Consider the following 15,454-nt stretch of genomic DNA (forward strand, 5'->3'; position numbering starts at 1 on the left):
GTGTTAACTGGCTGCACTCAGTTTTTCTCCAGCCCTTTCTCTGCATTCCTGTTGCTCCTCCAGCTTCCTGCTGTCTCCTCATTCTGTAGCCAAATACTGTTTGCAGGCCAAACACTCAAACTATGCCTCCCAGTTCAATGACACCGCTCATGTCAACACAAAAAAATCCAGGGAATTCACAAGGAACCTCTTCAATAATCAAAAGCTCAGCTTGCCTGTGGGTTTCCTTCCAACAAAGCTACCACAGCTCTAAGACAGCACAGCTAAGACCGTAAGAATAGCCAGATCAATCTCCACTTACCTTACAAATCAAGAACTGCCTGCACTCAACACACTCCCTTACTTCTTTAATCCATAGCAAATATTCTCAGAGTGCATCCTATATTGGCTACAACAGTTAACTTAGTGGAGAGGCAGCACTCTTGCTGGTCCTGATCTTTAAACGTACTACAGTAAAATAAATGTTTACTTTAAACCCTCACCAGTCATAACAAAATACACAACTCCACACACACTAATAAAGTTAGAAATCAGCCAAAATTACTATCATAGAATCATAGACTCATCATGGAACGGTTTGGGCCAGAAGGGGACTTTCAGATCTTCTAGTTCCAACCCTCCTGCCAAGGGTAGGGACACCTTCCACGAGACCAGGTTTCCCAGGGCCCCATCCAACCTGGCCTTAAACAGCTCCAGGGATGGGTATCCACACCTTCTGTGGGCAACCTGTTCCAGTGCCTCCCCACTCTTAGAGTAAAGAATTTCTCCCTAGTATCTGATCTAAACCTATTATCTTTTAGTTTGAATCCATTCCCCCTTGTCCTTTCACTACATGCTCTCATGGAAAGTCCTTCTCCCTCTTTCTTGTAGGCTTTTAGGTAGTGGAAGGCTGTAAAAAGGTTACGCCTAAACCATCTCTTTTCCAGGCTGAACAATTCCAGTTGTCTCAGCCTTTACTCACAGGAGAGGTGCTCCATCCCTCTAATGAACTTGGTGGCCTCCTCTGGACTTGTTCCAACAGGTTCCTGTTCTGCGGACCCTAGAACTGAAGTAATCTTGCTTAACTAGCCTGTGTTTTAGCAAGAAGTGAATAGGTTGGCTTTGGCAATGTCACAGAACTCACATAGCAACTTCTCCATGCACAGTGGAACAAAGAGCATTTTGTAGTCTTAATTTATTTTCCACTTCAAAGTTTTCTATCATGTTCTCCATGAACAATGCAAAGCTTACAAGGAATCACCTTTTAAATCTGCTAGCAAGAAATTAGACTTTTCTCTCATGTTTTGACATTACATCTGTAACTTGTTCTTACTGGAGTTATTTACATTGAAGGCTCTTAGAAGTTTCTCTATCCTCAAAGTGTGTTCCTGCAGCTGGACAGAGAAGTCAGGACACTTTGAAGAAGCTGCTATAAATTAGTGCATGGGGTTAGATGAGGTTCAGGATTCCTGCAGTGATTATAAACTCTACAGGAGACCTTACAACAGCTCCAATCTCGACAGGGTTACTGTCTTGTTAATCAACCTCCTTCAGGACTGGAAGAGGTTCTGTGTTTCAGTACATGGGGGCATTCTCTGGAAGCTGCAGTTTTGTCCAGAAGGATCTGTCCGTTTCCAAAGTCTAGAGAGCTTTGATACATTTGGTAAAACAACATCAAAAAAGGTTAGACTTAAGATGTGGCAACCTGTGTTGCAGCAGACAGTAAAAAAAACCTATAAAATCTTGTCACAGTTAGTGCCACATCAGATTTGGTGATTTTAAAGCCATGCCAAAAGTGATTTGTTAGCTCTGGCCATGGTCACATCATGGAACCAGAGGGTGACAACATCTGTGTACAAACCTGCCTCTTCTCACCTGCTGGGGGAAGGGAACACAGGAAAACAGATGGAGCAGACCTTTGGCACACTTTCTATTGCCCCTAGTCTTGACTGAGGAAACATGGACATGCCATGGAAGTGTCTGTTTCATTGAAAAGCCACAGCCTCACTTGTGCAGGGAGCACATCACCTATAAAGAGGAGATGTTTTCTGCTTTGTGTTTTGCAAGACACAGCTTATATAGGATGAAAAGTTCCTTAAAATGATTATTTCAAAGAATCATCTTCCTTTTGCTGATGCTCCATACATTAGGAGTGGTCCTTCCCATAACAAACACATTCCAGCAGGCCAGCCATCTTTTCTGAGGGGAACACAAGTATTGCAGCTGCTGTGGCTTTTCTTTGCCTGCCTTTGGGCACCCATATTACAACTTCATATATTCTGCTTGAAAAGAAGCTGAACTTTGGCTTTATGATGTGAATAGCACCTCCAACAAAAACATGGAAATAGCATTCCTTATAAACAGCCTGTTTCAGAAAAGCAGAAAATCTGTGTTATAACTTCATGGATCTGCTCAGGACAAAAAGAGGGGCATGGAGAGGGATGGAAGTGTCTAGGTGCCAGTAAATTACAAAGTGAGCAGCAAAGGCACATTATGACTGTTGCTGTTTTCAGTAATTATCACTGGCAACAACCACTGCAGATCTGGATTTGTATTACGAGAGTACCTAAGCACTGCTTTTGTAATACACAGCAGTTCCTTGACATAGAAAATCCACTTTTCAGTAAAAAAGAGAGCAGATGGATATACCTGACCTGACAGAGTACTACAAGAAACAACTGGGACAAAAAATGTTCAAGCATGAGAAACAGTGGTAGAGCCCTGACCTCACCACTTTCCACCACCCTTGGGAAAAAAGAAGCCCCTTAAGACTGGGAGGTAGCTGTGGAGCTGACAGGGAAAGTTTGCAAGGAAAGTTTTCAGATCTTCCCAGATCTGATGGGAAGAATCAAAGAAATTAATTGATGAAAAACTTAGCGACATTCCCATCAGCTAAGCTGAAGTGGGATTTAATATGTTAGCATGGGCTGGAGGCCTTAAAATCAGAGACAAATAGCTGTACTTGATGTGATAGAAAAAGAGATGACAGTGGTGAGATGTGAAGACAAATGTCTCTGGGCAAGATGTCAAGCTAGGAAAATTATCTGCACAGCAGCATGAATGGAGGTGGGTAACATTGCATTTGTCAAAAACTAGGAAAGGATGCAGGAGCAATCAAAGTGTGTAATTAGAATTTTGGACCAAAGACTTACACTCTTGAAAATAAAGAGCTTCAGACAGAAATACTATTGAGTAATAGCCCAGCCTGGAAGATGTACGTGTAGTCTTAGACACAGACACACAAGGGAAGTTCACAATATATAGCAATGCCCAGGTCTGCAGACATGGAAGGTGGGCAGATTGGTGAGGTTACCCATCATGAAGCTTGACAGAAGTAGTTATTGAGGAACATTCCAAAGCAAAAAAAAAAAACAGAGAGCAGCAGCTGTGTTCATCATTGTGGAGATGCACCTTACTATCTTTAGTCATACAGTGCATTTATTTTTCTTCTGTCTCTTACATATCCATTTTCCTCTGTGTGAAGGAATTGTGCCTCTTCTACATTTTTGCTTAATTACATGAGCCAAACTACAGAAACTAAAGACCAGTTTCTCCAACTGTTCATTTTAAAAGCCTTGCATGAAAAGCAGTGTCTAAGCGTCACATCACATCAAGAATTCATGATATCTGCCACTAATTTGTAACAAACCAGCAGGGATTGTGGCTTAGGTTTGTTGAATATGCACTTAAGTCCTAACAAAGCCTACTTTCTAAATGTTAGCTAAGTAAAAACTCTGCCAGTGAAGTCATAAGCAATACATCATCATCATCATCACCCTTCGATAAACTCTTTGTCCAGTTTAAGAATTAAAAGCTGCATTTAATATATCGAGGGAGAATGGAGAAATGCCTTTAGAAACAACAGGCTTAATGCACTGCTAACCTCCAAACCAAATATTTATAACCCTCTAGTTTATAAATCATCAGAAATATTTGGGTGGTGGAATATCCAAGAGGTATAAGCACATTCAGTAACAGGGAAGTTCTATCATTCCATCTACCTTGCTTCATGTTTCAGTCACTATTACATCAGATTTTTAAGCACTGTGAATTATTGAATTATCATTTTTGAGAAAGAACTAAAATAACAACATTAGTTAAAATATTATGTAAAAATTTCATTGTTTATAAATTTTTCTGCCACAGAAAGTTAACTGCATCAAGGAATCAATATCCAAGTTGATTCAAGCCAAGATCTGTCCAGATGTGTACTAATTTGCTCCATGAAAATAAACTAGAAATTACTATGATAAAATAAATAATAATGAAATATGTAAATAACTACAGATTTTGCCCATTGTCATTATAGAATGGACATAATGAAAATAATGATATTACATAATTAAATCCAGGTGGAAAATGACCTTCCTAGACCTCCCTTCAAAATTAAGATTTTTGACAGTCATGATTAATGGAAACATGCACTTTACATGCTTTGTAAACCTGAAACATCATTGTACATTTCAGTTTATAATTTATCCCATTATCTGCTTCTCCATGCATGAAGGTCAGCTGTACAAGCATAAAGTAGCAGTGAAATCTACAGGCTTTGAAAGGTTGTTCTCACAGATTTTTCAATTATTTTTCATGTGGAAATAATTTTGCCTTTTTCCTTAGAAAGATGGCAATATAAAGGAGGAAAAATTTAACAGCAGTAATTGCAATATTCTCGTTATTCTGTTGTCTTTTCAGAGCAAACAAAATGGGGCTGGAAAAAAAGAAGATTTTTTCAGGATTCCTACCCGCAATATTTCTTCAATGCAGCTGTTATCTCCTGTTCCACTGTCCTGTAAACAAAATGAGAAGACAGTTTGTTTATGTTTTAGAAAGAAATAACAAATAGGTCTGAGGACATGGTTGTCACATGAAATATTTTCTGACCTCTATTACAGTTTGAAAATGAGGCCAAGTCCTTTCAGCATCTGGAAAGTTGCACTGCTTAAAATACTCAAATTATTCCACATCAGCACCACAGGAAGATGCAATATTTGCAGTGTTTACATATGATTGTGACATATTTCTGTAAATTCAATTGATTTTTTTTTTTTTACATCACTACTGCGTGCTTTTCCTGCAGTTTTGGCTCTCTTGCATACGCAGAAGCAAAGAAGTCATCGCATGTACATGGATCCAATGTGCATTTATTTGTATTAAATAAATATGATGTCTCCACATCGCTGTGCAGCACAGCTCTGCAGTAACACTGTCTGTGCAAAGCCTGAGGATGTTCAGGGTAGAGGCACCCGTGAAGCCAAGGGGAGAGCTGCAGAGATTGCAACACTGAGCATGGGCACAGCAGTCCTGAGAAGCTGTGATCTCCTAAAATGCCCACTCTAAGCCCACCCATACATTGTGGGACTGACTGAGGGCACAGAAGAATTGGACTCTCCCAAGCAGTAAGACTCACTCCAGAGCTACTCTGCAGAGGGGAAATCAGAGATTTGGCAGGGCAGCTATTCCCCTGCAGGAACCATCCAGACGGTGCCTCTGCTACGTGCTCAGCCTGGGTGCTCACTGGGACCCAAACTTCTGCCAGCAAGGACGAGGCAGCATGACACTCATACCCCCCTCCCTCCTGCCTGCCCTCTGCCCACGGTTTGCTCTCTGCCCCTCTGACTGGAGAGAGAGGACACACTTGGATGAAGGTACAGATGCCAAGGGTGCGCCCATCCCCTACAGCTCTCCACAAGATACAGATGGCTGCTGAATCCAGCAAGCTGTCTGGGGATTTCCTTCACCACGCTATACTCCCTGACAATCCCCCCCAAAAAGGTTTTCTTCTTTTTGCAGAATAGAACTAACTCAGGAAGTGGGAGACTGGGGCTTGAGGTCTTCCCATGTGGGAAAGGGGGATAGAAAAAAAATCCATCTGGTAATTATTCTACCCAAAAAGCTAGCAGAGAGGTGAGCTTGGCCTTCTTGTCTTGTTTTCAAAAAAAAAAAAAAAAAACAAAAAAACCCTGGATGCTCTGAATTTTCAGGTGTGCACCTGGAGATACATCAAAGCAATTAATTTTTCCAAACTGCTGAGCTCTTCTCATCTGGAAATCAGACTTCTCTACCACACCTGTATTTGTGGACCCAAAAAATCATGAGGAATTTTCAAAAATGGACACCTCTGCCTACTAAAGCCAAATGACCAATTTGTGCAAGTCCTGGACACTTTTACCACCACTCCCTAGTCTGAGCTGAGGGACTGAGGAGCTCTGGATCTTCATCTGCCTAAAGCCCACCAGCTGTAACCAAGGTCAGGAGAACAACAGCCATGCATATGCAAAAGAGCAATTTCTGTTTTCTAATTTTTTTTGTGGCTGTTGTTTCATGCCAATTCATAGAAAGTCATAAGTGCTTTATTTTCTGCACTTCTGCAAAATCTTTGCTGAATATGGTCCTTGATTGTTAAACAAATGAGTCACATTAACTCTTCTGGTGAAACACAGTCCATCAGCTTTACAGCTCACCACAAATTACACCACTGATTTCAAAGGCAAAGGTACTAAACATATGGTGAAGTCAGACTTTGGAGAATTACTCATATCCGATATATGGATGCTTAAGAGAAACTGCTGCCCTGAGCAGATAGCCATGTTCTGACCTCAGCCCTGTCCCTGAGGAGCTGCACAGCACCATGTGTGATATTCCTGCCACAGGAGCAGGAGGACAAGTGTTCATGTTGCCAGTCACCCCTAGCAAGATGGAGAGAAACAACAATCTCTGTATTTTTATTAATATAAAAATTAATATTAGATAATTGTTATTACTCTCTTCTCCGTGGGCTTCCATCTATTTTTCCCTTTCCTTCCCCAAGCCCCAGTTTGTTCACTTGTTATCCCACTAACAGTGCAAAGTGTAAAGCCCTCATCATGAATGCCTTGTTTACAGAGCAACAAATTCACTGCCATTTTTAAGTAGTCTCTTCTAGTCTATTGCCATCTTACACAAAAAGGGACGAGATGACCATACAATCTTATGCTGTACTGAATCACTGAACATATGATAAAAGGATGATCTCTCTCTGTGAGGATAAAAATACTGAATGTGCGTTTGGCAACAGGCTATTTCAGACTAGGATTAGGAAAAAATAATCTGTTACAAAATTAAGTAACTCTCCTAAAAGTGTAGTGAAATAAATCTGCAAATACTCATCAGTAAGAAATTTTGCTTTCTATTACCCCAGAACTAGAACTTTAGCTTTTCTTTCTACTCCATCACCTCTCTGGGCAGGAAGTACAAACTTTTCACATCTCTCTCTCAATATCATCACGCAGCCTTTCAAAAGGTGAAGAGTAAGATGGAAACACAAAACCAAAGACATGTAAAACTGATACAATATCTCGGGAAAAAAACCTCAATTTCTACATTTTCCTCCTCATTTTTCATCTCTTGAGTGCCAAATACAAATTTCTTAATTTATTTTTGCTTTGAATACTTACAAAGTTCTGAACATTGCTGTTGATATCCAACTTTCTAGAACATTCATCCACTACATCTCTACTGACATTGCACAGGAACATGCGCTGCCACGGAACCTGGCAAACCCAATTTAACTTCATGGCCATAGTTTAACTTCGGGGGAAAAAACAAAAAATTAAAAGCTGGAAAGTGTTTCTTGAGAGCTGAATTAAAAGGGATTGTATTAGCTGCAGGGAACAAACAGCAGGGAGCCCTTGAGTCGCTGTGTGCTTGGGTGGACTTCCCCATGTGAGCACCACTGCGTTGGTGCTGGCTGTGCGATGCAGCCCCTGCTTAAGGCTGATGTGGGCTCTGCTGGCAGGCTCTGCAAAGCAGTCCCTCCACCCACTCCAGAGCCACAGGACATTTGTGCCATAAACGTTTTCACTGTTTTTTATTTTAATTGAAATTAAAACCAAATAAAGATTTTGAGGCTGCTGTTTCAAGCTAAGCTGCGGAGATGCTCCCCAGTGTTTGCTCTGACGCTGACGAACCCATCTCGTTCGTCTCCCTTTCTGTTCTGCGATCTGTCATAAGAAACTTGCCTCACTGAACCTCCAGCAGACCGTCAGCGAAACCCTGGCAAGTCCTGGGGGCCTGTTAGGGGAAGCGGGCTCAGCCTCTTCCCTCGGATGCTGTGCCCATTACCTCGGTCACTCAGGGAGCACAGCCTGCAGAAGGCCCAACATCTGCACAGCTGCCGTGCGGGATGGCAGGGGGATGTGAGGGATGGCAGGGGGATGTGTGGGATGGCAGGAGGATGTGCGGGGATGGCAGGGGGATGTGCGGGGATGGCAGGGGGATGTGTGGGATGGCAGGGGGATGTGCGGGGATGGCAGGGGGATGTGTGGGATGGCAGGGGGATGTGCGGGGATGGCAGGGGGATGTGAGGGATGGCAGGGGGATGTGCGGGGATGGCAGGGGGATGTGTGGGATGGCAGGGGGATGTGCGGGGATGGCAGGGGGATGTGAGGGATGGCAGGGGGATGTGCGGGGATGGCAGGGGGATGTGCGGGATGGCAGGGGGATGTGTGGGATGGCAGGGGGATGTGCGGGGATGGCAGGGGGATGTGTGGGATGGCAGGGGGATGTGCGGGGATGGCAGGGGGATGTGAGGGATGGCAGGGGGATGTGCGGGGATGGCAGGGGGATGTGCGGGGCTGGCAGGGGGATGTGTGGGATGGCAGGGGGATGTGCGGGATGGCAGGGGGATGTGAGGGATGGCAGGAGGATGTGCGGGGCTGGCAGGGGGATGTGTGGGATGGCAGGAGGATGTGCGGGATGGCAGGGGGATGTGCGGGGCTGGCAGGGGGATGTGCGGGATGGCAGGGGGATGTGAGGGATGGCAGGAGGATGTGCGGGGCTGGCAGGGGGATGTGCGGGGCTGGCAGGAGGATGCGGGGCTGGCAGGGGGATGTGCGGGGCTGGCAGGAGGATGCGGGGCTGGCAGGAGGATGCGCGGAGCTGCCGCTCAGGATAACGGCGGCGGCTGCTGGAGAAATAGCCGGGAGCGCCGCGCTGCTGATAACACGAGCAGCTAATTACCATGCAAAGCACAGAGAACTGGAAGAAACAAGGCTGACTAAAGGCAACACAGAATTCTTGGGAAAGGGGATGTCATTTCAAAAGAAGCTGCCTCTGTACAAATTTTATTTCAGAGCATTACTTTACTTTTTCTTCCCTTACCAATAGCGTTCACATATTAAGAAACCTTTGAAAGGAATTGCCTATCTCGTGATACTTCTCCCTCTTTTCAAATCTTTATTTTGGAAAGAAATAAAAATCTTCTGCAAATATCTACTTCCATTTTAGCCCAAGAGATTTTTATGATGCGAGGTTTTTGTGCTGTCATTATTTGGACTACGCTAGGTGTTTTCACAAAGTGCCCAGAAGTTATCGGATTTTTGTGTCCAGTATCAATTAGGCACGAGTATGACCTCCAGAACCTGGGGTACATACTCATTCTCTTCCCCTCGGTGGGAGACAGGCTGGGTGTGTCACATCCAGCCAGCAGCATGACAGCGGCCGCATCAAATCCTCCCCAGGCTGCACAGGCACAGCACAGCACTGATCACTGTGGGGCTGCAGGATTTCCCCGGGGGCCTGAAGGAAGTTTCAGGCACTGAATGCTGGCAGGCAATAACCCAAATCCACAATGAAACAAAATAGGAAAAAAGCGGGGGAACCCCACACTGATGGACCATAGTCTGAAAGCATATAAGAAATGCTTGCTTGCCAGGCAACACACACACACACACACACACACACACACACACACACACACACACACACACAAACACACACACAGATGCACGTGCACGTGCATATATACAACATTTTCTATGCAATCCATTTGCTAGAAAGGAACATCCAGTATGAAGAACTAAATTCCTTGTCTTCTTACTCATCCATAAATGTGGCTTCTGCCTGTTTGGTTCAGGAGAACCATTACTCTCAAAGTTTCCCTTCAATCATTTCTCTAAAGAAATCTTAACACATTCAAATTGTGGAATACGCTGGAATTTAAAAGGGTTTCGTGCCTGAGATCGGAGATGTGATTTCCAGGGGTTCTGTAGAAATATAGTCAGGCTGTGGAAAGGAATTGGGGAGGTGCCATTTGCAGATGGCCAGGAAGGCTTTTTTAGACATTCAGGGCTTAACTTGTTACTGACTTTCTTACATGCGCTACATTCTCCAAAATGTTCTTTACGGAGTGGTTGTGCTGAACTCACATTGCTCTTGGAGAGAAAAGGCAGGACTTTGAACCTCATGAAAGGTGGGCTGGCCAAAAGATTAGACCTCAACCTAGTTAAAAACTTACCTTTTTGCCTCAGGAAATCCCTACTTTTTGTAATGTTTTCATTCTGAATGGGGACCAAGGGGGCAGGCTGCCTACTTGTTGATTTTATCCCTTTGGCTATGCTTCCATTCAAAATGCAACTGTGTCACATCATTAACTTAGAAATGAAATTTTATGAACCATTCCTCAATTCAGTTGAGAAATCAAAATCTGATCACATCAGAATACTCCAATGACAAATTTTAAGAAACATAACCTGTAATCACAGAATAAGATATGGCCTAAATCAAGAAGACATTAAACCAAAATATTAAATGTTTCTCTCCAAATTTTTTTTTTTTTTTTACTTTAGGAAACATTTTCTTAAAACAGGAATGAAAATGGGTTTGGTCAAAATCAACATGGATGCAGACACTTTCAGTTCTGATCATCTGGGACATCCCATAGAAAAAGGACTGAGCAGGAAAAAACAGAACAGAATTAAAAATGGTATTTATGTTTTTTTTCCCTCCCTCTCTAACAGTGATGGCATTTTGATCTTGATGAGTGATCTGAGACCTACCAGCAATGTTTCCACCTACCTTTAGAGGGATAGACTTCAAGTAGCCATGGCACACTGCAGTCACCCTCGATTCACTGGATGGCATTAATAATGCCTGTGCCTTCTGTGAAGACTCCTGATCTCTTCCTGAGGATGCAGGGAAGTAGGGCTGAGCTGTGTAAGGTTACACCAAGGAAAGAGCTATAAAGAGATGGCTCAGGAAGCTTGATTTTCTGCTCCTGATATTTGAAAGCTTTACTTTGCACTGATGTTATGCCTTACCACTAATTGGATGCCAGTGGCCACGGTCTGTTGGTACAGTAGTTTTCTCCTGTGCTTTGCATTGCTCTGAGTAGGAGCTGTTTCACTTTTACCATGAGGAATTGCTGACACTTCTTTAGACACAGAGAAGTGCAGGAGGGAGATGGGAAAGAAGAGCTAAATTCTCCTCAAGGTCTGTGTCAGAAAGTGTTGCACTAATTAAAGTCATTAAATCCATCTATTTCACAGTCACTGTTAATAAACTGTTACCTTTAATAAACCCATATCTTTTGAAATGGAACCATCATAGTTTTATGAGGATTATTTTTTCCTACCAAGGGATCTTGCAACACTCTTCTTGGTTCAAAAGGGAGGAAGAGTAGCTTTAAAAAAGATTTTATTTCAAGGAAAAAAAAAAGAGCGGGTGATGAAAGTCATCCAGCTTTGCTTTAATGAAAATATCTGTACTAATTGGGGGCCTCACTGCAACTGAAATATCATGATGCCCTAGTCTTGTACCAGGACCAGAAACATGTTCTTGCTAATCAAAGGAGATGAATAAAAAATATCTGTAGATAGAAAGAAATGCCAAATGATCCAACAGACTTGCCATGTACATTAGGAAAGAAAGCAAGACGCCACTTTACTCCTGATGAATGATACTGGCAGAGCAGTGTGCTCAGCAGCTCCCCCACAACTGAGGCAGAACAGCAGTTTTTGGAGAGCAAGACCCTCCAGAAGAAAGACTAGAGAGGAGTTCATAGAGCCATAACCCAGAGTATCACAAGCCTTAGGCGGTTGCTGGTCTTATACATGCAGATTTGAGTCTAGGTAAAGATGGGTGTACTGTGGATGCGTGAAGTAAAGCCATTCACCATTTTTATATTGTTTTTAAAAGAGCAAGGAAATTAGAAAGGAGCAAGGGAATTATGTCAGAGCATAACTCCTCCAATATGTGCCCATGGTCTGTTCCAGAGCTTGAGACGTCTCCTGTCTCCATGTAGTGCCTGGTCTGAAGCAAATGTTGAAAAGCCAGGGCAAGAAAGTGAAATGATGCTGAAGGGCTGCTGGGAGCTTCAGCAGAGTTTAGACTTCTACAGCCCAGCTGGGAGGGGATTTGGAAGGGCTGGGTCCGGCCATGTGTTGAGGGGTCATCAAACTGATGAGATGGTCTGAATCTGTCTCAGTGTCCACACCACAAAAAAACATCAAGACTATTAAAGGCCAAGAACCCTCCTTAACCCTCCCCACTCTCTCCACCCCTAAGGGTCATTGAGCAATCAATGACTGGAGCTGCACCGGTAACATTTCATCTCGTAAAAGATGCTTGGGAGCCTCACATGAAACCTACTGACAGATCAGTGGAGTGATTTTACAGGCTTTTACATTATATTAATAAAAATAAAATTCCAAACATGCCAGAAATACACCATGACCCAGAACAATAAAGTGGTGCTGTAATGGAGATGAACTGCATTGTTCTATTAATAAAATATAAAGGTTTTATTGTTATTGGGAAAGATTGATTGCATCAAATCAATACCATGTCACAGTATATTAATGTTTTTCTTCACTAATGAAAAAACAGGGCCTGATGTGATTACACTCTCTTACTGCCCATTTGAAAAATATAATGGGCTGTTGATAATGAAGATTGCACCTTGCAATTTTATTCCTTGCTAGATGCTTGATCCTGAGGAGGTGCTGAGTAAGTCACCTTTGCTTTCACAAAAGTCAGCAGGAGAGGAAAGTAGCTAACATATACAAAAATGCCGTCAAAACCCCCCTGAAAGGACTCCTCAGTGCCTGCTTCCCACTGAAAAATTGGAAAAAGCCATTGGGGACCTCTGGCAAAGTCTTCATCATGCTCCATTTTCCGCAGTGCTATATGAATGCCCAAAACATATCAAGTGATATTAAGTGACTGCTGCTTGACACAGTGGGGTTTTTGCCAGGAAGTTTCCATTATGGACACCAGAGTCTCTTGGTTTTGCAGCACGGAAGTCTTTCTAGTTGAGCCATGAGCTTCTTCGCTCGGCCCGTGCAGTCCTTCAACAGCCCACCCAAAGACCCTACCCTGAGACTGACAGAGATCAGCTCTTCCCCCATTACATACCTGTCCTCCTTGCTGCACAGATGGCCAATTAGTGTCAACTGCAATGTTATACTTTTAGTGCTGTGGACGTTTGTCAGTTAGGACCTGGACTGAGCCTGATTGATTTCATTTAATATATTGCGCGTGTTTGTTTGGGGAAAATATATAACATCTGTATAACAGCAACAGCTGGAAAAACAGGTATTATGGAACTGTTGATATTTTTGTAGATTTCAACATGAATTTAGCATCAGTTAGTATAACGCTGAATAAATTAAACGGATTACTTTGCCAAGAGATCCTTTAAAAGTGTTAATTAACGATAAATCAATAAAAACTATTCAACATGAAAATCAATTACATCCCTGTTTACATTATTTAACTCCAAACATTTCTGTTTTGTGTGCTTGTAATTAGCAAGCTATAAAAGATGCCATAAATAGGCACATAATGAGAGGAACTGTTTATAAATGATAATTGGTATTCATTCCCACTGAGCTAAAGGTTATGTGATTACAAACTGTGGCACAGAAAGGGTTAAACCTCTTACAGATAAAAGGTTTTCAGTACACAGCTCTGGAGAAAGCTTTCCCACAAAAGGCCCCTGATGGAAGAATGCCCCTGTACAGAAGCGATGATGGAAAGAGTAACATCTACCAGGTGTTCCTTAAGGCCTATTTACATCCATTTAGGAAACACTGCACGGGGGAAAAAAAAATCTATCCTTTGGGCAGTGGTGGAGGCAATAAAAAATGGAACCTAGCACAAGAAATTCAATTTAATAAAATTCATAATTCAAACAACATTTCTACAAAGTCTAAAGGAAAGATATTAACACTGAAATGCTACCAAAAATCTAGATGACCATCCTGTTAATAAAGCTGAGGACAGGACAAATGACACAAGGGTATTTTCTGTAATGATGGGTAACAAGGATGTTACTCTACCCAGCACCTCCTTCAAAGATTAAGACCAAAGGCTTTCACAGAGGGCTAAAAGAGGATTACAGGATCTTCAAGCAGCAGACAGAAGCCCAGAACACTGAGCAGCAGCCTGTAACTCCAGAAGGTAACACTGGATTATCTCCCATAACACAGAGAGATGGAAAAACTTTCCTGGGGAGAAACAACCCCTCACTAATCCCTAATGCTGAAAGCAGCCTTCTCAGTTTTAGAGACTGAGATTGATCTAAACTCAACAGGTAAACCCCCCCCACCATGATCTGGAGACCAGAGGTTTTCTGCTAATGTTAGTCTAAAGACATCACCAACATCTGACAGTTTTGGCTTTGACAATGTCTCCTCCTCAGGAAAATAAATATCAACCTTTCCCTGTAACTGCTACTGTGAGGGCAACAAGCATCAGGAACCCTTGACTGAGCAGTTCTGACCAGTGAGCATCTGGTGATAAACCAAGCAGTCACATAACCTATTTGCATATACAGAGCTAGACCATTTTTCTACCTTGCCTGGGCATAGGTGATGCATATTACCTTTCCTGTCTGGATTGTGATTTAGAACACTTACTTCACACTGCTTTCCCTGACTTGCACAGAATACAACTGCTTCACAGAATATCTGGATCAGAATTGGGTTTGAAAAAAATAATCTAGTATGTGTAAGGAAGAGAGCCTTACATGGTTTTGACAATGGTAGCTCAGTCTCATTGCCATGAACACAAAAAACATATTCTGGTCATGGCAATTATGACCTGGACACCTTTTGCCCAAGAGAGTTATAATTTGTTATTGAAAACCCAAAGCATTATCAACGAAGAAAAACAATTATATGCATCTGCATCTTTAAATAAATCAACTGATACCTCTGGTCAGCTCAGGTAGTGCTCTTAAAATCCACACAGAAGCTGATAAATTGCACAATTCTTCAAGCTGCAGTGAAAACCTAGGCAGAGTTTTATTGTGCTTTCAGCGTTCCTGAAAGTCAAAAGAAAAATCCAGCCACACTGTGGTCACTGACAGACTGATGGGAACACATTCACTGCAAAACTACCAAAAACAATACTTTCTAAATGTATTGCAGTTAATAGGACACATGAAATTTCAACTAAAATGTCAGGGCTGGATGTCTCAGAGCTCACAGAGGTAAGTTCCTTCCAGTTAGGAATGTACATGACACCATGTATACATCAAGGTATAAATGTATTTAGCAGGGTATATATACATATACAAGTATGTATGTATGTACATACCAAACAAAAAAACTCTACAAAAGTTTCCTGGAAATGCCCAAACTAACCAAACAAATGTCAAATCTTATCAAGAGTAGCCTTAATATGGGGACCAATAAATTCAGCAAATCTATAAAGC

At 42.4% G+C, this 15,454-nt stretch overlaps 1 protein-coding gene across 1 annotated transcript in view; it reads right to left on the reverse strand.

Annotated features, from left to right (window-relative positions):
- AFF3 (ALF transcription elongation factor 3) overlaps positions 1 to 15,454 on the reverse strand; it is a 264,286-nt gene that overhangs the window by 162,586 nt on the left and 86,246 nt on the right. The window contains exon 4 of the mRNA XM_062514955.1: positions 4,722 to 4,766. Within this exon, the coding sequence (XP_062370939.1) occupies positions 4,722 to 4,766 (45 nt within the window). The remainder of the gene's footprint in view (positions 1 to 4,721; positions 4,767 to 15,454) is intronic.

The sequence above is a fragment of the Cinclus cinclus genome, chromosome 2 (assembly GCF_963662255.1).
Source record: "Cinclus cinclus chromosome 2, bCinCin1.1, whole genome shotgun sequence".
Lineage (NCBI taxonomy): Eukaryota > Metazoa > Chordata > Aves > Passeriformes > Cinclidae > Cinclus > Cinclus cinclus.